We start from the raw sequence: 22,661 nt of genomic DNA, 5'->3' as shown, positions 1-22,661 counted from the left end.
TGCTTTCCTTCCTGCTGAACTAAATAATCCCTGTTCCTTTCAACTTTCTACCCACAGTGCTGCACTGTGCATGGCTTTGTGTGGCTCAGAGCTGTTCTTCTCAGTACTTACTTGGTGATGCTCTTTTTCTTACCATCGTGGCACAGTTAAACTATACATGTCATGAGTTGCACAGTAACATCCAGATCTTATTCTGCGCTGTTTTTCTGTACTGCTGCCAGTTTAGACAGTTTCATACTATGTCTGTGCACTGATCACTCCTAGAAAATACAGGATTTTACATCTGTTTTCGTGGAACTGTATTCCTTGCTTCTCCATCTCAAACAAGCCGTCCCTTTTCATTAGCATCCTAGTTACGTGTGTTATCCTGAGCTTCTTGGTATAGTGTATGAATGTCCAAGTTAATGAGGTAGATTAACTCTCTTTTTGGTCCCTTCCATCATCTTACTGAGTAACATTTCTCTCTTTTGATTTTAAGGCAGTGGTGCAGTTTGCCAATGTTAATAAAAGAGCTTATGCTACCACTTCCAATGGATTCTAAAATTCTAAAGCTATGAGAGCAAACTGTGTGGAGCAGCTTGATTTGAAGAATTTATTCATTATTGATACGTAATTCAATGGAGCTCAGAAGTCTCTGGCAGGTGACTACAGAATCGTAGAATGGTTTGGATTGGAAAGCACCTTAAAGATCATCCAGTTCCAAATTCCCAGTGGTGGGGGTGATAACGTTAACCCTGATATTAGAAATGTTTTGTTGCAAGCAATAGCACTGCAACTGTGTTCTGCTTTCCTATGTTCATTTTGCATTATGAAGTGCAACTCAGTAGAATATAGCTGCAAGTACAGTCTTGAATATGGAGAAAAGCACCTGTATTTAAAAATAAAATGTGCATTACAAAGAAATAAACTTACTGAGAAGAGTAGATTGTTGAAGACTAATGCCCCAGATGGTGAGAAGAGAATCTGGATCAAACGGCTTTAAAAATATTTCAATTAATATTTTATTAATTATAAAGACATATGTTCCACTTTCAAGGCATACATGACAAAAGACTTGTTACTGTACTGTGCCTGTACTGATAAAAACACAAGGAGATTAAGAAAGATGACTTCAAAGTGCTATTTTGCTGCCTTTTTGCCAAAGGACTTCTCATTTTTCAAAAGGAAAGCTGATAGGCTGCCTAGTTGCAAGCCATCATAAGCCAACTTTAAGCTTGGTAAATGCATGAAGTATTTATTCTCTATGGGAAGAAAATCGTAGGGAAACTACGTGCAGCACACAGTGTCTGCCCGGTTGAAAAGCTAAGGCAGCTCAGGCTCACAGAGAAACACCACTACATTGGAAGATGGCAACAACCCCAACACCCACTGAAACTATTTTCAGTGCCTAAAACCGCATCATGGTGGTACATTGTTTCAGATGGTCAGAATGTATAAGATTGTATTTTACAGTGCGTAATCTCTTCCCCATGTGGAATCATAGAATTGCTCAGGTTGGAAAAAGCCTTAAGGATCACTGAGTCCAAACATGACCTAACCATACTACCCTAACTCTAACAACCCTCTGCTAAACCATGTCCCTGAGCACCACATCCAGACGGTTTTTAAACACATGCAGGGACTCCACCACCTCCCTGTGGAGCCTATTCCAGTGCTTAACAACCCTTTCTGTAAAGAAGTGTTTCTTGATAGCCAACCTAAACTTCCCCTGGCACAACTTAAGGCCATTTCCCCTCGTCCTGTCACCGAACAATCCATGCGTAGCTAAGAGCAAAACATGTAAGTTACTGTTTCTTTTGAATTTGTCTTTTATAGTTTCACGTTTTCAGATTTTTTTAAACTGTAATCTCGTCTTCTAGAATTATTATGAGATCTATTTTTATCAGAGTAAATGTGATTATAGAATCTAAAATGCCTGTATATAGTGTAAAACAGTGTGTTGTTCATGGCAAAATAGCAAAAATAGGAAACGGCCGATCTTAAACTGTTAAGTTAGGAAGAATGAGCAGGGAGTAATGCAAAGCTTTCAGTATGTGTAGGACTTTTGGTTAAAAAATAGGACTTTGGGTAAAAATAAGATAGCTGAAGAGCCTGCTGGATGTTTTGGATTCTTATCATTCACCTGGTATTATAAAATGGCTGATACCAATTATCTAATCTGTTCTAATAATTTGAATTAAGCCAACTACGAGTTTCTTCTTCTAGAAGGTAATAAGGAATACGTTTTTATAAAAAAATCAGTAAGTTTCTTGGATGAAAGCTCAGTTCACCAAGGGTATTTGCTGTAGGTAATAATAGTTGAACAGCCATAAAAACAGTGGTTGAAGACTATTTCAGTAACTATTAGAGTGAATAGCAATTTACATTTAAAAATGTTTATCTTCTTTTAGTCACGTATACTTAATGCTTTAATAATTACTTTGTTATTAATTTTTAAGTGGAAGTGGATTGTGCCAGAACATCTGAGAGGGTTCCAGGGTATTTCTAGGGCAGAGCAGTTAAGAAAAAGAAAGACGCAGGTTGTTAAGCTGCTCTCGTGTTGAGAGTGGCAAAAAGAGGTCATTGTTGTAAATGGAAAGCAGACAAAAAACTGTTACACTAGTCTTTGTACTTAGCTTTTAAAAGCTTTCCTCCATAGACTATAAGAAGGTGATTGTGATCTGTTGCATCTAGACTTACTCTTAGAAAATGTCTTTAAATGCCCACAGACCTAAAAAGCACTCTAGTTAAAGATGCCTCTGAACAATTAGATTCATTTTTAGCAAGGCTGCATTGCTTAATTGTTCATCTTATTGAGGATCCTCTTACATATGCATATTAGTCTAGTTTGCTGTCATGTGCAGCAGGCAGTTTGGGTTGGAACTGTGTTGCCTTTAAGGTCCTTTCCAACAAAAACCAGTGTTGATTCTATGGTTACATTTGAAACAGTTTTCTGGAGTCATATGTTTATGAATAAAAAGGCATTTGTTCCTTGTTGTTTAAAGATAATTGTTGTCAGTTGCATTGTTTTTTTGGAACTGCATTCTTTTTAAGATTGGAAATATAATTACACAAATAGATTAGATTTTATAATTACTTTGTCAGGATGGATAATTTCCACAAACAGTGGGATGAATTAGAAGTAATGCTTTTTGTGAATAAATTCTGCAGGTTCAAGTGAATTGTTTTTATTATTTCCGTCAAGCACCATGGACTCGAAAGCAAGTTATTGGTGTTAATTTTTTTTTCTGCAAGATCCATGTGCTTATTAAAGGAAGAAAATGTCTGTGACAACTTAATGTGTTCAAGTTAGCCTCTGTACTCTACTGAAGTATTGCAAACAAGGTGATAAAATGTTTAGCAAATCACTGGAAAAACAATTTTGGAACAGAGCAGTAAGCCAGCTATTTGTATACCCACAAGATGCAGAGACACTTTTGCATCTTCATTGTATATGTTGCTTTGATCTCTGTTTTGTTTATACTTGAGTTTGCTAAAGTTTAAATATAAGGGAAAATACTGAACATCTGCTTCTCCCTTCTTACACTTGCCACAAGGAGTGCTTCTGTTATTCTCTCTGAGTCTTACCTCCAGTCAAGGAAAGTACTCGTGTCTGCTTTTCCGTCTCACTTTTCTTAATCCCTATTGGTGATGTAGATAGTCCTTTCTCCTGCTTTTCCAGTAGAAGAGTCACATATGTGATGGAGAGCCCTCTTCTGTACCTGTTTTAGTCTGAATTCAGCCTTCATGAACACTGTTTCAGCTATGTAAGCCATTCTAGCTGAGGTCTCCCTGGTGTCTTGTACAGTAGACCTGTCATCTTTGACTCATTCTCTGCTACAAATATCCTATTACTGTTTCTTTCTCACTGTTCTCTTACTTTGGGATGGAACTGCTAGTTCAAAGTCCCCTTGGGTGGTTTTACTGTGTCTACTGTGTAGACATCTATATCTGAGCTGTCTACCCTGGGCTTCTCTAATAGTCACAGAAGTCACTATAAATGGGCTTAATGGAATCTATAGGCAAGAGTCTTGCGTACAGTCCATATTTCATAGAAAATAACAGCAAATCCTTATGCACTTTAGAGCATTCAAGTTTGTATTATCACCTTATTATCGTAGCTCCAGAATTATGATAATGCAGGGCATCTTCTTGCTTATTATTTGCAATGTTTTAATAAATACAGGCAATTCTGCAGGAACTGTGTAATAATATCAGTAGCATCTTCTATTAAATTTTACCTAGTTTATCATCTAAAATTGGAAATAACTGAAATTAAGTTAGTTTTATAGAACTGTAGTCTGTAAGAGCCCATTCCGCTTTGAGATTAATATTCCAAGTAGTGCTCCCTTTGATTTTAACAATGCAGATTTAAACCTGAATGAATTTCTCATAAAATGAAGTGAATCAAAACAGTGCTAATGCACTGTTTAACTCATGATAGTTGTATTTGTGTATACAGCCACACAAGCACACACATCTATTTGTGTGAGCTGGTTATCTCTAGGTTGTCTCCCATTTACGGTCATGAGGTCACTTTGTTTCAGTTTATCAGTGTTAAAAACTAGCTGCAGCTTAATGAATATATGTAATAATCTCCATGATGGTTATTAGAAGCTGAAATTATATGGAAAATATACAAGAAATGCATAGAATGTTTGCTTCGTGACACACCCTACAGCATGAAGGTGTGAAGTATAAAATATATTGAGATCCCTAGATTAAACATGATTTAACCTAAATAAGCATGAGTGAATTTCATATGTGATATACATACAGATAGATGCATATCAATAGGCAAAGCCCTGCACAAACTGAATATATGACTGAGTTGTGGATATTTGGGCTGCTAATTATATAATGCAAGGATTATATTCTTGAGATAAAGTATTAAAATATCCCAATGATCAAATGAAACAACTGAATTAGCATTACAGTTTCTCAATTTCAAGGCCTTATTTCTCTTGCTACTCAGTGCATCAGTAGTTTATGACAGTACAGTACACAGAGCTTTTCTCAAAGTGCTACCATGTGCAACGCATTTCTATGATGCAAGTAGCTACAACTGAAGCAGCATTGCTAACTAGTCCCTATAAAAATGTTTCAGTATCTTTTCTGTGTTACGTCCTCATCTATATATCTATGTTCTTATTTAATTGCTGCAGCTCCAGTGGTAGAAAGTAATGTCAACTCCAGTCAGTCTTTTACTTTATTTTTTTGTTGTTCTGATCCTTTTAGATATTTTCATATGAATCGCTGTGAGAATCTTCTTGAGAATATTCACATTAATCATACAGTAAGCTTATACATGTGAAAAAGGGTTCCACCTTTCCTTTCTTCCTTTCCAAGGTCTAATGGTTGCATACAAAAAATGACCTCAATTCAGAGGACTGCTTTGGTTAGAATTACAACAGCCTTCTGCATGACTTGAGCTAGCTAATTAAAATTCTCATTAAAGTCTGAACCATTGAAGCAAAGAGGCAATATATCATTTCTCACTGCTTTACAGTTTATATATTTTCAGCATTTAATAGCTTTCATAGGGATCATTGCATTCATTCATAAGGCTGTAAGTGGTTATATTCTGTCCCATATTTCCAAAAATGGGTCTTAAATTTGGAATAATTGTAATGTTCTGGACTCATAAAGTCCATCCAACAAAGTCCACAATGTGATTTCTGTTCCGTTAGTTAAGATAGAAAACTTTCCAGTAAGTGAAGATAACTACTTTTGACTGCTTAGCCCCAGCTTCTGATGGATGTGATCACAAGGATTCTTCTGTAGTACCTCAGAAGTTGTCAGGTATAAAGCTCCTTATCTGTTAGATTAGGAATATGGGGCTCTTCTTTGCCTGTCACTGTTTGAGAAATGTCATGTCTTCCATCAGACGCCACAGCCCATAATGTTTTTTTCTTTTTTTCAAAGCATTGCCAAGATACTGCCTACTAGCAAACAGCATCTCTCCTGAGCTTTTGTTTTAAACAGATAAGTTAAACAGATGTATATACCAATATACATTGTTTGGTTTTGTGAATATGTATGTGGGATGAGATGTAGTCCTGGGTTTTGTATATAACTGCACCTCCATGAAGAATGTGATGAGAGTGAAAAATTCTTATTTCTAAAGGTGTACTCAGGTTAAATAGTGGATTTTTTTTCCACTATTCATCTCTATGAACTTTCAGCTGTATCAAGACACAGAAGTGTTACACAGTTCTGAAAATTGAAAAATGAATGGAATTCACACCATGAAAACAGCTGTAAATTTTCAGTGTAGGCTTATCAGTGTTTTCTTTCCAACCACTCTGGTGGAGAGCACTGTTCATTAATCATCATAGGTGCCGCTCAGATGGTAGTGACCAAGAAATGAAATGGTCTGATCTCAAGGATGTTTTACTGTCATCTCTATTGTTAATGTATTCTTGTATTAAATGGATGGAGAATACCAGAGGGTGTAGTGAAGTTGAAGCTGTTTTTTAATGTAATATTTTCACTCCTTTTCAGTATACATCTGCTCTGACCTATGATGCTGTGCAAGTGATGACAGAAGCTTTCCGTAATTTGCGTAAACAGAGGATTGAGATCTCCAGAAGAGGAAATGCTGGAGATTGTCTTGCAAATCCAGCTGTACCCTGGGGTCATGGTGTAGAAATAGAAAGGGCGTTGAAACAGGTAGCTTCCCTAGAACGATTGCTGGGATGAGTGCATGTGTGAAGTCCTCATAAAATGCTTGAAAAGAACTTTCCAGTCTCCTGACTTGCCTGGATCTTGCTGAGACTAATGAGGAAATTAATTCCACATCAGGAACATGTTCCTCTACTAAATAAAGTTGGATACAGAAAGTGTCTAAACTTTTGAAAAATCAATAGTTATGTGTGGAAACAATTTTTTTTTTTTCTAAAAAGGAACAAAATTTAATTCTGTTACTGCTTTCATCTTTATAGGTTCAGGTAGAAGGTTTGACAGGGAATATAAAGTTCGATCAGAATGGGAAGAGGATCAATTTTACAATAAACGTAATGGAACTCAAAAGTACTGGTCCTCGGAAGGTAACTTGAATTGTCTTACAGTGACTTAAAGGTTTTATCACAGTAAGCAAGGGGTTAAGGTAGGTAATGAAACACTGCAAATGAGTAAAAGCATGAGTTGTGATGTTTATTCAAAGATATATTCTGTGTTGGCCTTGTGGAACAGAGTGAAAGTACTATTACTTTCTAACAAATTGGATTTTTATTGGTAAGTACTACATGACAGTTTTTTCCTTTCAGTTTTGTGGATTAAACTTTTTACCTTCTAATTTTAAAATACTGAATGTGAACCAATCATTGGGGAAATACATATCTAAATGACAAATGCAGACTACTGTTTTTCAGTAACGTTTTCTTCAATATGATTATCTTTCTGCTCTAATTTGAAACCTTTTGGTAGAAGCCATTTTATAATGTCTTCTTAATCTGTAGTGTTTAATAACAGTTCAATCTCACAGCAGTTGATGTTGTTACTGAAACTTCTTTGTATGTGAATGAAAATGGTATACTTATATTAGCCAAAATAATGTGAACAAATGTCATTAGTTCATTTTTGTTAATGTTTGTTATAGTAAATATAAATAGAAATATTTACACTGATAAATCCATAGCTCAACTAGTTCTCTGTGAGCATAAATCGTGGGCATAGTACTAATATACTTTAAAATTTTCTCTGAAAATTTCATATTCACCGATATCTGTGCATCCTATAAACTCTCTTTAGATTGGATATTGGAGTGAAGTGGATAAAATGGTTGTGAATCCACTTGATGGTCCTCTTGGAAATGAGTCTTCAGGACTGGAGAATAAGACTATTATTGTCACCACTATTTTGGTAATTAACCTCATATTTTGTCCGAAGACATTGTGTTCTACAGTGATTTGTTTCTCCTGTTAATTTATTTACTGTTTATTTTTTGAGGTTGTGGTATGTTATTCATGATACATAAATAAAATCTGGAAATAAAGGAAATGTATGGTATGTACTTGGTATGCTGTTTTCTTATGTAGAAGGCAGATTGTTGTTGACTAGGAAATGAACATCCTAGAAAGGTTTTTTTTCTTTTAGGCCAGAAATCAGGAATGAAATACCTGCTTCTGAAAAAGAGATATATAAAAATGATATAGCTACAGTGTTAATTAATAATTGATTGCTTATTAGAGAATGGATTTTGCCAGCTGGAAGGAGACTCATTTTTGCACTTCAAAATCTAAGCTAGTATGGACTGGTGAAGTTAAAACATTAAAAGTTGTGTTCTGTTAGATGCTAGCATTTTTTTATTAATTGTAAAGTGCCTTTGATTTGGTTAAGTCAGAGGCTGATATAGTAATGCCAGTGGATGCAAGAATAGTTGGAAAACAATTGAGAAAAGGGGAGATGTATTCCTTTTAATGTAACATATAACCCAGCCCTTTTTTTGCTGATGATAGAACTCTGCTGCATGTTTGTAGATATATATTTTTGAGTGTAAAAATTCTTTTCCTGGAGAGCCAGAAGTGTTTTTCAAGTAAATAACAAAGCTGTGAAACAGGAAGTAATTTAGTTTATTAAGCAAAAGCAACTAAATGCCTTTGCCTTCTTCTATCCAAACTGTAAGAGAGAAAGAGAAAGATTTTGGAACTTATTGTCTCTTCTCTGAACACGTAACTCCTGTTAACATTCATGATCGTTATTAACATACTGCTGGGGATCTCTATACCTGTAAGTATTGTTATTTGGATATGACTGAAGAACATAGCATTTAAATCTTTTACAGGATGCATCACGTTCATGATCTACAGCTGACGATGTCACCTGAATCATACATGCTATTATTGTCTTCTGTTTTCTCATATGTAAAAAGAAAATGTACTAATCTAGGAAATGCAAAGCTGCTGCACTGTAGCTAAAGCAGGTTCTTTTGTGCAGGAATCCCCATATGTTATGATGAAGAAAAATCATGAAATGCTTGAAGGAAATGATCGATACGAAGGCTATTGTGTGGACCTAGCTACAGAAATTGCTAAGCACTGTGGATTCAAATATAAGCTCACAATTGTTGGGGATGGCAAGTATGGGGCCAGGGATGCAGACACAAAAATATGGAATGGGATGGTTGGAGAACTTGTTTATGGGGTAAGAACATCTATTATAGTAAAACAATTTCAAATGACTGATGGGAAGTGTGGGATTTGGTTTAGTTTTCTCTCTGAAGTAGAGGAAAATTATTTAATTCCTCTGTTAGAGAATTAATTAAAATAATTATTGTTATTATTGTAATAATATCTTATAATAAAAAAAAATAAAAATAAGGCACAGAATTGGATTTTAAATGCAAATGAAGTAGGGAGGGAGATGAGTACGTATTTTACCCTTCTTACCAGGCAAAAGGTTTTGCTAACACTTTTAAATGCCATATACTTTTAAAAGGGCATATGTAAATTAGGAAGCTCAGAATATGTCAACCATATGGTTGCAAGTATTTCAGAGTTTAAACTGAAAATTTCTGAAATTTTCAATACTCACATTTTTAGTGAAAAGAATGTTAGCAGTGTCTGCTGTCCTGTTTTGTGTTTATGAAAGGAAGTGGTAACTAAACCATTCTTTGCTATGATCATTGTATTAGCTATTATTTGCTTTCTTCTTTTTCCTTTACAGAAAGCTGATATTGCAATTGCTCCATTAACTATAACATTGGTGAGAGAAGAGGTGATTGACTTCTCAAAGCCCTTTATGAGCCTGGGGATATCAATAATGATCAAGAAACCTCAGAAGTCCAAGCCAGGAGTGTTTTCATTTCTTGATCCATTAGCATATGAAATCTGGATGTGCATTGTATTTGCCTATATTGGGGTCAGTGTAGTTTTATTCCTGGTCAGCAGATTTAGTCCATACGAGTGGCACACAGAGGAATTTGAAGATGGAAGAGAAACGCAAACTAATGAATCAACTAATGAATTTGGGATATTTAATAGTCTCTGGTTTTCCCTGGGTGCCTTTATGCAGCAAGGATGCGATATTTCGCCAAGGTTGGTTACTCGCCTTTTTCAACTTTGTGCATTTTTGGTCTCAGCCAGTGGAGGTTCATGATGCATATATTTTCACTTGAAAGAAATGCATTATTGTGTTTCTTTTTCCTCACCAAAGATCACAGAAGTCCTTGAAATAAAAGCAGTTTTCTGACACTAGGTAACGATCAGCACTGTCTTAATGCTGATCGTTATGTTTGCCAAGTGAATTTATGTGTACCATGGAGAGACTATAAAATGCATAAGGTTCAAATCGTTCCATGCCTTCTTGGAGGGGTACCGTGTTTTTGCTGCATATTCCCATTTTACAGTTGATAGTGAATTTGGTTCACAGCAACTGTAATGGGAAAAAAGGGTAGAAGAGTAGCTATGAACTACACGGGCAGCAGTTTACCCCTAAAACTCACTACATATCACAACAGCTATTAACTGTTTTTCCATAGGAGGGCTTCAAACTGAAATAGAAACCACATGATGACTCTAGTTTATTATGAATAGTTGCGAAATGTTGCTGCTTTTCTGTGGCCTAGTTTTGTGTAAGTCACAAAGGAAACTGCTAAAATGAATTTGAAGGTCTAGTTTATAAATGCTCAATTCCTTGTAGATTTTCACCTACCCTATTAGGAACAACAGTGAAGCACTTAAGCTAATTCCTTTGCAGCTCATTAAATATTCTGTTTCCCTTGTGCATAAGTAGTTCTAGCCTTGATTCAGCAGTGATGAGTAGGTAGATAAATACTACTTGCTGCTTGAAGGAACTGTAGTAAAAGTGAAATAGGGCATCTGGGTTTTAGGAAATTAAATCAGATCTTCCTAACTATAGCAAGCAAGTTAACTTTCTTCTGAGTGTTCCAAATTAAGATGGAATAGGTCAAATTCTAGGGTGTCTAGTGATTGTTTTGCAATTAAAATCACCCAAAAAAGAAGCAATTTTAATATCCTAAAAGACAACAGCAGATTTTCAAGTTCTGCGGAAATAGCAGAGCACTCTGTGTGAGATATTTCAGTTTAACTTACTCATAGAAGTACAGCAGCCTTTATGATGAAAGGTGTGATAGATTTGGCATGCAGCATGGTAAGAATTGCGTGCAAGCAATGAGACAATGAAGAAAGAGCAAATTTCTTCAGATCATTAGAAGCTGTCTTAATTTCAGTCCTTTGGACTTTTATATTGATTAGATACTTCACAGATTTAGTTCTCTGCCAAGTTCCCTGTTAGCTATAAAATTATTGTTACTGAATCTTGGCCATAGTAGATTTTTTTTTTCAATTTTACTGGCTATAAAAGCATAACAGTTGTTGTGCAAAGTTTGATAACGTAAAGATGATGCAAGATAATAGTAAGTGGCCATCGTAAAGATGCATGAATCTGAAATGATTTTGGATAGACATGGCAGATTTAGTGCCACTGAGGTTTTTTAAGAAACCTTTATTTCATTACGAACAGGTTTTGAGGAAGGCATTTAGTTTGCATATTGTATCTGTTAATTGTAAAAATATGAAAGGGCTGCAAACACCCCAATTTTTGTTCTTACATGAAGACTAAACATTACTGATCTGACATATTAGGTGGTTACTCATATGTGGGTTCATTTGATATAACTATTGAATTCAGAATTTTTGAAAAATGCATATTAAAAAACAAGTGTTATTTAACTGGAACAGACAGATTGGAAAATTTTGAATACAAACGACCACCCCAAAAATTTTACTCACAAAAATGTAATGTGGGAGCATAGTTTCTGCACTGAGCTTATTCTTGTTTTACAGGGTCAGTAAGAGTTCCTTGCAGACAGATACTGGCTTTTGAATTTGATGGTTGATCATATGTAGATGATGTTATCAATACAGTATAAGACAGGATAAAATTAGCACATTAAGTACACATGGTCGTAGTTTTTTTTTTTTTTACCTTGAAAGTACATGTTTATCATGTAATTAAATCTTTCAGTTATAGAATTGTTATGTTTTTAGGTTACCTCCATGTCAGAAGTGACAGAAAACATATTTACAGAATATATTTCAATCTGGAACAATCATGAAAAAAAACTTCTTTTCTGTGGTCCTTTTTGATAACATGTGCTGGACCGTGATTTTCATGTTTTGGAGTGGAGTAAGCCTTTGGTAGGTGTAGGGTTGGACAAATAACCCTTACTAAGGCTGGAAAAGACTTCTGATTCTATGATTTTTTTATGTCTCAGTTATCATAGAATAAGAGTTAGTCAAAATTATTTGTCCAGAATTGCTTCTATTTTTTTTGTTCCCAGATTAATAAATCAGCTTCATATGACTATCGTGTTTGAAATTAAAGAATACTTCTGAAAAGCGTATGTAGAAAGAGAAATAGACATATAAATAGTCAGAATTAATATGGCATCTCATTCACAATACTTGGTGAATGAGATGTGATGGTGAATGGCCAGGTGAATGATTTGTGATTTGTTTACTTGATAGAGGAGACTTCAAGACATACCTAACCTACTGCAGTGCCTTAGTACTAGGCTTTCAACTACATGCCCATTTCTGCCAAATAACTAAGTACATCTCCAAAGATTCTGTACTCCTTCCTATAATGTCTTGTTTGGAAACAGAGTAGTAAGTAATTTCAGACTTTACAAGATCCTTAAAAATAACTTTGACAGTGATGGAAGTATCAGTAGTTATATCAACTATTTAGTACTGAAAGCTGGTGAATTTCTCTAGTTCTCTATACTGTTCTGTATTTTTCTTGAGTTTTCTTTTCTTCTTTCTTCTTGAGCAGGAGATGCAAAGCAAAGATCCCTAAGAGCCAACCTGCTGCAATTAGAAACATCAGTTTATCATTGTTGTTTAAAAAACACACTTTCTTCACTGATTTTTTTTTTTCTGTATTACCAGTTTTCTTGTGTCACGTCTAGTCCTCAGCTTGTTAAATGTGCTTATCTTTCATAAGTTGTAGTTCTTAGTTTAAAGGTATTCCTTGGGCCATTTTTTTATTGCAAATAGCACTGTTTGTTTCTTTGTATAGATTGTCTTTAGCAGCATAAGCCATTGTTTTGTGAAAATCAGTCTTTGTCTGAGTGTCTCACAAAAGCAAGCAATGTATAGAGACTTAATTTTTAAGTGCACAGTGATTTATCTGAAAGTTCTGTTTTACTGTTTATTCTTTTTGTATCACACACATTCAAATTAGAGGGAATGATGAGCTTCCATGTTAATACAGCAATTTGAGATGAGTAGTCTCATTTCAGGGCACTCACAACTTTGGAGAAGCGGATCACTAAATTCTCCGTAAAGTAAACTCTGGAGTTCTGATTCCAGTGAAGTCCAGGAGATGTAGAGGAGTGTGCATTGATTATCCATCCTATTAGTATGTAGAACTGCACTGCAAGATAACTTGAAATGCCTCCCAGGAGTGTAATGCATCATTTGCATGAAACTGATAACGTGTTCCTTTTTAGGACTTTCATTTCACTTTACAAATCCATTTCATACTTGTTATTAGATCCCTGTCTGGGCGCATTGTTGGAGGTGTGTGGTGGTTCTTTACCCTCATCATAATCTCATCCTACACGGCTAACTTAGCTGCCTTCCTGACGGTTGAGAGGATGGTGTCTCCCATTGAGAGTGCAGAGGATCTTTCCAAGCAAACAGAGATTGCTTATGGGACATTAGATTCTGGCTCCACTAAAGAGTTTTTTAGGGTAAGAATTTCTACTTCTTAGATTTCTGTTCTGTTGCAACTAGGTCTTCACTCATGTAAATGTTTTCTCCCTAGGCATTATTAAAAGACTGCTATAAAAATGTGATGTGTACAGTTTTAACATGAAGATATGAATGAATTAGTTTATTCATTATCAGAACGTTTTATTGTCTGTATACAAACCCTGGGGGTGCGTTGTAAGTAATGCAAGGTAAAATTGACTGCAAGGAATTACCTAAGGCTATACCACTGCAAAGCAAACAAAACAATACAATATCATAAAATGGGGTTGAAATTGTTTCTCTAGGCCCTAAAACAGTAGCTAACCATTTTAAATAAGAGTAATAGTTGTACTGTATTTTAGGTAGTTGTGGAGTGAATAGTGATGCGAGAAGGTACACAGTCGTGATTTATTAAATCATTTCCTATTTTTCAAGCTTGCAGAAGGGGAGTGGATTACAGCTCTGCTTGCTGCTGTTAGAAATACATGCCTCCTTTTAAAAACAGTTATTTACATTTGCATTACAGTAATGCTTTCTAAGTCTGTCAGTCTTCTACCTCAATGTGTTTCAGTTTTTAAAAGGTGCAAGACTTAGTAAGTTCTGCTGCTGATTGCAATCCTGCTGATCTGAACCCAAACTAAGATCATATGTGTAAAGTAGTAAAAGAAAGATCGTTCTGTGCTAAGAGTATTATTGACTGTTTAGAAGGATGCTAATGTATTTCTGTTACTGAGAGTGTAAAGCTTATAATTGTGGCTATTCTGGAGATTCTCTGCCAACGGAAGGTCAGTTCTTTTGAACAGTTTCTTCTCAGAGATTTTCAGACTTATATGGTGTACGTGCTTGCACTGATATGTGGTATCCGTGTTCCTAGTGTCAGATTCACTAATGTTGGTTGAGATACTGTCTGTAGTGGTCACTTACAAGAAATAGAAGGTTTAAATTCCATATACGTTTTCCCAAGTACACTTTAACACAATTGTTCCTGTTGATTACCTGACCTTTAGAAGTTTTATACAGATCTAGAGTAAGCTTTGAGAGGGCATGTTCTTCACATTTTGTAAAGATAGCTTTGGCTCTGTAAAAAGTTATGATGGTCTCTGGAAATTTCTTTTCAGCAATTTCTGTCAGAAACAAGTTGGTGCACTTTCTGTAATGCAGCTGCTAAGTCCAATGAGTCTATCTACTCTTTGCTCCAAATCACTAAGACTTGACCATTTATTTTTCAATAAATACTAGCTGAATTTCTTTCTAAAACCTGAAACTTTTGTTTCAGGAATGGAACTCATTTCCATCTTTTTAGTCTCTAGCACTAACAAGACTAAAATTTCACCTGGAATCTTGGTGTGTGGCGGCTGAGTTGGAATTGGATGTGTGTTGTTTTTTTTTATGACTTGACATTAGGAGTTAGATTCTTTGAACAGCTGGAAACTAATTAAGTATTTTCCTAGCAGAAAACTAAATGGTATTTCTCTCTGTTACTGTCATGAATTAAGAAATATTTGCTTGCTTCTTATTCCCACAGCCTGCTTTCTATTCAAGAAGTGTTACTGTTTTCAAGTATGCTTTCTACTGGTGGAATGTGCATAAATCTTCCCTAGTTAGAGCCCTCATTTCTCAGCACAAAAAGTATGAGTTACTGTATACTGGTGATAAGAATAGTAAACAGAATTTGTCTTAATACTAAAGCATGTTTTCTAGTAATCATAGAATAACCCATGTTGGAAGGGAACCCAAAAGTATCAAGTCCAACTCCTGGCTCCACACAGGACCACTCCAAAATCAAAGTCTGATTTCTGGGCAGCACCTCAGCTCAGCTTTGTAAAAAATCTGAGGCAGTGGGGATATATGCCCAGTAGCAGGTGGGTTAAATAAGTGAGTAATGAAGGATGCCAAAAATGAGAGAGGAAAAGTTGTCATTGGACTACAGTAGCCAGCTACCTGCTGAGATGTGGAAGGCAAAATTCATCAGCCACTAAAACAATAGAAGAAATAATTGCTGACTTCAGAGATTTTTTGAGACTTTATTTTTGGCCTGTGCTGAGAATCAGAGGTCTGCCTAATCATAAAAGTGCTGATTTGATCAGACCCGTACCATATAGACTGAGATTGAAATGGTAATAACTTTAGTAATCTAGCTTCTAACTTCACTTCTTGCAAAACCTTACCTCCTTTGCTTGTTCCTTTGCATACATTTTCCCACAGCTTCTTTTAAAATACATCATTCTGTCAAATGTTATCTTTCTGCCCATCATAAAAGTGAAATATTTTATAAACTATAAATCACTTCATGGTTTTAAACCTGGAGCACTTCAGGTCAAGAGTAATTTTTTCACAGCATTGCAGCAAGTAAGAAATGAATGTGCCCCTGCTAGATCTGAATGAATTATTTAGTCAACAATTTACTTGAAGAAATGCATTGTCTTTCTTCAGTTTTCATTTTCCATCCTGGAATATCCACAGAATGCTTACGATATCTCTGAATGTATTTGTTGTTCTAACTTTCAGAGTTTCATTGGCAAACACTTTTATTTTCTGAATGAATCATCAGTGCTAGATGAATCCAAACAATATTCAGTCTCCTTGAAAGTACACTGAGGATATTCAGTGATTGTTCTTCCACGTTCTTCCATCACGACTTTTACTTACGGAGAGGATAGTACATATCTCATATAAGTTTGCTTTTGTGGTAGTTATTCTTCCAGGCAATGCTATTTTTCTGTTCTTCTCTGTGAAGAAAGTATGTCTGACAAATTAAAGACTTAATTAGTGTTACTTGGTGTTTTTAAGGTGGAGTGAATCACCTTTGGGATATATTAATTTTTTTCATTTTCCAGGCAGGAATCTTCAGCAATAAGCTAAATGGTTAAACTTAAATGTAAAGTTATATTCTGAATAATGGAGTATATGTATATAAGTGAGTTAAAATCCAGCTTCTGTAAATGCTTAACTAACATGAACTTGTTAAGATGTTGCATTAGCATGGAGATGTCACACTGGCTTGTTAACTGCTTTGTTTCATGATTCTAGTCATTGACTCATCTACTCAAGTAGCATTGGTTGGCACTGAAACATAACTGAGGATTAACCAGGAATTGTAGTCCAGTTTTCCTACTGCTTCTTTAAGACAATGAGCAGAAATGTGGTACATCCTGCATAGATGCAGATGTTTTTTGTTTGTTTGGTTGAAATACCATTTAAATCAGTAAAATTCTTCAAGAAAGTATTTTTGCATAACTGTTACAGATACACGAATTTTTTTCAATGGCAGATCAGTTACATCTTTTGACATGGAATAATTTTTCTCAGGGTATCTCCAAGTTGCTACTAGCAGCAGTGCAAGTATAATCAAGGTTGTCAGAGTTCTTTTACTGAACTGGGATGTTCGTCAATTCTGATGTTTACTAGTGGCTCTCTCTTACAGATAGTGCTTTTTGAGGTTTCTAGTGCAACTGAGAGCCTAAATAAAGATGCATTGCGGTTGCATTTTTCTTTTCTGGGTTTACAGCCTGAAGTAATAGGCAAAACAGTGAAGAAATTGTGTGTAGCTGTGCTTTTCCGGCAGAGCGTTGTTTTCCTCAGATTAGAGGTGGACTTTAACAGTGTCAGTGGGAATAGGACTGCTTGAAAGATGCAAGGTTCACTTCAATTATTTTGTACCAGTACATCATCTTCACAGTTGTCACACAGCAGATGCTACTTGGTGGAGAGGTAAATGATGGAATGGTGGAATTTCATCACTCTGGTAGGTATTGTCTACAATATCTACAGTCAAACAGTATTTTTATCGGCAGTGATGTCTCAGAAGCTGTTGTAAATATCATTGATATTAATGGTATTAGCCAAGATATGTGATCAGACTTCGTGGGGGAGAAGTCATCGCTAACCCAAGAAGACAGGCTACTGCTCTCCTAACACGGCTGAAATTAATTTCAAAGAGTTGTGTATATGTTAAATTACTGAATTTTCTCTGCTAAACGTTCTGAGCTATGATAATGGAAAGAAACAAAATACAGCTGTGTAAGTATGCAAGCTTAATATTCAGCAGCACATTTCTCTTATTACCATCTGCTTGGAGACTTCTGGAAAATGAACATCAAAGTGATACAAACAGACACAAATCTAATTCTTTTTAAATTTCAATCATGTTTTTGCTGTTTGCCCAGCACTATTCATCAAAAGTATATACAGATGTGGTTGACAAATGAAATCAATTGTTCTACCTTCTTTTCATTTTAAAAGATGAATTGCAAGTTTTTCTGTAAGGTCAGAAGACATGTCAAAAAGAAAAAGTGACATGCAGAGCAATAACTAGACTAATTTGTATTGTCTTTGTCTGCGTTGTTTTTTATTTTAAAACTTTTCATGCATGCTGATGTTTGAATCAACAGTGCGACATGGACAGGTGAATCTGTTTCATTCTGTTTTGGTGACCTTTGAGAATATATCCTTTGCCAAAGGATAAGCAAGAAGAGTTGCTCCACAAGAAAAGTATTCTTTAAGTTTCACTAAGCAGCATAGAGCAGGAGTCAAGAGTTCCTCAATGGAAAATTAGGAAAAAGCGTGGAAAAAGCTGGAAGTAGAATCAGTTGTTCTTCATAGTGGGAAGCCAGCAGGAAACATCGGAAGAGCTGGCAGACCCCTGAGTCATTTCTCCTGAAAATGGAAATTTAGCTGAGGATTAGAATTCTCTTTTCTGAAGACCTTCAGCATGGCCTGTTGCATCTAGATTTATAAATACTTGGAAATATTTCTTTAAGTATTAAAAATGGTGATCATGTTATAAAAGGTTACAGGAAGAGAGAAAAAGCATACAGCAGACAAGCTGTGAGTCTGTCTTTGCACTCAATATGTTATTCAAGCTTCCAGACAATCTCTAAAATCAGGGAAAAGAAACACAGATTTAAATAAATAAAATTGTTAAATGGAAGAACTTCAGCTTTTTTTGTTAGTTTGAGATGCAGAAGAATTGCACAGAACGTATGTTTTGGGGCGAAATTTTGATGAGCTCCGGAGAAGTGTTCAAGAGATGATGGAGACTAAAGACTCAGTTATGAAATAGTGTAACTGTTCTAATGGACTGTGCTCTGTACCTTAAGCAGCAGTGGCTATAGGACTGACATTTCATGTATTTCTGAAGGAGATACAGTTAGAGAATATTGGTTTGACTTCTTATGGTTTAGAAGAAGAAAGAGGTTCTAAGATAAATCATTTGCATCCAGTAGCATACAAGTGAAGATGTGGTTCTTTCAAGTTTTCATCAAGTTTTTTTTTTTTTAGATGTTGTAGTATGTTTGATTCTAGACTTTGGTATTAGCATCTACTACAGTTCACTATGGAATCTGCAATTTCTTGATAAAGTGTTGTGTTGAAAGATTGTTTGTTCTCCCCAGACCCATCCCATATATAGGTACAATAAGTTGTTTTGTTTTCTGTATCCATTTCATTTTGATCACTTCCACATTCTTCATCATAACAATTATTCTTTCTTTAATTCAGTCTCATTTGAGATAGTTAAATAAAAAAAAAAAGAAACTTAGATTGTGGTTCTATGTTTAGGTTTTTCTTTGACCTTCTTCCTACCACACAGCAGATATATTTTCCTTTCTCCTACTCTTCACTCACAAGGCTGGAAAATCTGCTACTGTTTGCTGTTTTTTCAGTTTGTACAACATACTGTTTCCTTTGTGTTATCAGATTTCTTCCGATCAAATCAAGATCCTACTTGCAAATTTGCATTTGTAGTACAAGGATGTAAGGAAGCTATAGGAGTAGATACTGCAGCGTGGCAGTAGTGTAGCTGACTCTGTATCAATAGGTTTGTTGTGGTGAAGATGGCTTTAGGAGTGGGCAGGAGATTTTTCTTGTGGCTTCAAAGAATACCACATTGATTTGGGTCTTCTTTGTAGAAATTAGTGTGTTTAACACTTCTGAGTTTTTAATTAAGATTTAAATGACCTTCCTTGACTTTTTTGAATGTGCTGACTGGAGAGGAATATAGATTCCCATTAATTTAGATTCTTTAGAAATTGAATTTACCTTAGTTAAAAAAAAAAAACTGGGAGGAGAAATAATTTTGGCGAGTGTTTCAACAGTGATTAAAAGTCCCTGAAACAGTAATGTTAACATACTTTCATAGGAAAAGCCACCTTGAACACTTAACTCTCTAAATCACATGAATATGATGATTACATGAGATTTTTGTCTTGCACATTCATATACTGTCTTTGCATATGTGGGTTCTTGGTACAAATTATTTTAAGTGGGCTTTCAAGGAATGCATTCTTGAGATAGAATGATTTAAAATTCTTATTAATAGAACAAAACATGTTAAAGATACTCCACATATTTCAATTTAAGTTATGGAAACTGGAAAGCTTGTAAAACTGTATCTTAAAAGAATTCTATTAATTTTAATAATAATTAGTAAAATTATCAGTATTTTTTTTTTCACTTTCAGTAAGCAGACAGGATAAATAATGTTAAGTATTCTAAAATATTCTTGAGTTAATTAAAAAGCCTTAATAAATAGTTTTGTCCTTTTCTGGGGGGATGGGAAGGAAGTAAGTGGTAATGTATCATGTGGTTTAGTGTGTAAATTGGCAAGATTTGTTTCTAGCTGTTGATGACACTTTGGATTTGTGTCCTTTGGTATGGAAAGTCAACAAGGTCTTAACACAAACCATAATTGAGAATTAAAGTTCTGTGCCTGCAGTACAAAGATCATCATCTATTAGAATGTCTGCGATCTGAGGAGCTATTTCTATCAATGACATACTAATTACAGCACCCCATTTTGAGACTATTAGGTCTTTGAATGACAAAATGGAAAAGTTATCTGATGACCTACAAAATACACAGTTAATTAATTTGATAAAGCTTTCCATAATTTAATTTCCTAATGAGTTTCTTAATGGAGGCAGTATTTTACATCTAAATGGGATGTGTACTCTGTAATAATTTTGATGGTCATGATGCACTGTGGTGACACGATACTCAAGTGAAATTGTAGCTATTTTGTATGCTCTTATATTTCATGGAAATGGTAAGTTAAGGAAAAAGGTGTATGAACATATGTGTATGTACAAAGTGCTAGGTAAAGATCTCTTTAGGCAAATTTTAGAGGAAAAAAAAGCAGGAGGAAATAATGTTCCTAAAGCAGAAATTACTGTTAGTAACTAATCTGTAGCAGTAGAAACAAAAAATATATATGTTTCAAGAATTCCTTGGGTTGTAGGTCATTATTCTTCCTTATGTGGGTCAGGACAATACCCCTTGACTATATAGGGGTCCATACTATAAGCAGTATGAGCTCCAGCATGATTTTTGTTCAGTTTTCATGGCTGCAGAAGATTGTAGTTTGGAAAAAAATAAATAAAAATAAAAAAAATCAGAGGATTATTTTTGACAGTGCTTTTCATGACATTTTTATTTCCATGGTTGTTGGATCAGGTATTTATTTATTTATTTATTTTTACCTTCAGTGATGTGGCAAGGAACCTGTGAGCCATCTAGTGGGAAGTTTCTTTGTAACACTTGACCATTTGAGAAATCTTTCTTATGTCTTTTCTATTCAGATATCCAGCACCAGCCCCTCAGTCTGTTATGCAACTGCCTTCTTCCTTTGTTGTGATCAGATCTCTGTCAAGTGACAGTAGGAAACGGGGGGCTGTATTTTACTGAGTTTGAGTGATGGAAGCAGAACAAACTTAGCTGGATATCCATAACTTATTGTATATGCATATAAAACCTGTAAAATGTCACTGTAATAAACTTGAAAGCAGTGCAGTTAAGGAAGCAAAGGCGGTTAAATCAGATGTAGAAGCTGCTCCTGATAGTAATCTAACCTGAATGAAGAATAATTATTTATTTATTTAGTCCTTGAATGTTTTTAACAATCAGGAAATAATGTTCTGAATGTCTGTGTAACCTTTTCTACTGTGCAAGATTTGAATGCCTTGTGGTGACAAGCACTTAACATGCCTTAGATGTTTTCTGCTTTGAGCTGAGCTGAAAACTCTGAGACATTTCTAAATTATTCCAATTTTGTTTCCTGTTTGATAGAGTAAATCTGTGATAATTCCTTAGAAATCACTGTAATCATTTTTATATCATTGTAAGCTAGATGTCCCTTGCCTGCTTTGTAGTGGTGGCTCCCATGTAGTAAGTAGGCTAGATGTCTGCTAACAAATGAATGTTGTCCTATGAAGCAAATGGGATGGAGCATCTGGGTTTAATGAGAGGGTAGCTTTTGAGAGTGATAAATTGCAGAAGGCTGATCTCCTAAATATGAGGTCTGGGACATCTCAGTCCAACTCTGATTGGACTATGAATGAGAAGACTGAGCACATTGAAGAGCAAAATGCTGGTAGCTTTGCTTTCAGGGAATTGAGCAACACGAGATGGATAATACGAAGCCATCCACTTTGCTATATGTGCATTTACGGTTTACACTTTATACTCTCTGATGTTGGTATAGAAGTTGCTCAATATTAAATAGACTAACTGTCTGGGATCTTCAGGTGGAAATCTCTTTCAGCTTGGAATGTTACTTACCATCTCAGAGGCCTTTATCTGTCAGGTAAGTTATAGGCAAAATGTAATACTGGATTGTTACCGATGGCTTACAGTACACAATAATAGTTAAACTGCGAACTGGCTTTTGTAAGGTGGTGCATTATAACATTTTTTTCAGGTTTCCCACAGATTTTAGAATCTTGTTCCAGCCAGGAAGATCTTGAAATACAAGAGCAATGCATGCTCAGTGTGGCAGATGTTCCAGGAATCTGAGAAACCCATTCTGCCTTCAGCACACAGTTGTGTCTCTCCTGGTCATGCTCAGTATATCCAACCATTTTGATATTAATGGGTATACTGAGTATGTGTAGGAAATGCAGATCAGAATAGGCAACAGTACATCTGCAGGGGAACTTTAAGCTGTACAAGTGTATGTGTAGATGC

The 22,661-nt window shown here is 35.4% G+C and overlaps 1 protein-coding gene across 4 annotated transcripts in view; it reads left to right on the top strand.

Moving 5' to 3' along the window:
• The window catches only part of GRIA2 (glutamate ionotropic receptor AMPA type subunit 2), a 77,742-nt gene that overhangs the window by 47,246 nt on the left and 7,835 nt on the right, over positions 1 to 22,661 (top strand). For all 4 annotated transcript variants that reach the window (XM_065736242.1, XM_065736243.1, XM_065736240.1 and 1 more), the window contains exons 7-12: positions 6,484 to 6,651; positions 6,924 to 7,028; positions 7,732 to 7,842; positions 8,917 to 9,123; positions 9,646 to 10,016; positions 13,501 to 13,699. In XM_065736242.1, the coding sequence (XP_065592314.1) occupies positions 6,484 to 6,651; positions 6,924 to 7,028; positions 7,732 to 7,842; positions 8,917 to 9,123; positions 9,646 to 10,016; positions 13,501 to 13,699 (1,161 nt within the window). The remainder of the gene's footprint in view (positions 1 to 6,483; positions 6,652 to 6,923; positions 7,029 to 7,731; positions 7,843 to 8,916; positions 9,124 to 9,645; positions 10,017 to 13,500; positions 13,700 to 22,661) is intronic.

The sequence above is a fragment of the Cyrtonyx montezumae genome, unplaced genomic scaffold, assembly GCF_038088225.1.
Source record: "Cyrtonyx montezumae isolate F1298 unplaced genomic scaffold, pur_monq_1.0 scaffold_2, whole genome shotgun sequence".
Classification (NCBI taxonomy): domain Eukaryota; kingdom Metazoa; phylum Chordata; class Aves; order Galliformes; family Odontophoridae; genus Cyrtonyx; species Cyrtonyx montezumae.
This window is presented reverse-complemented; position numbering and strand designations above follow the sequence as displayed.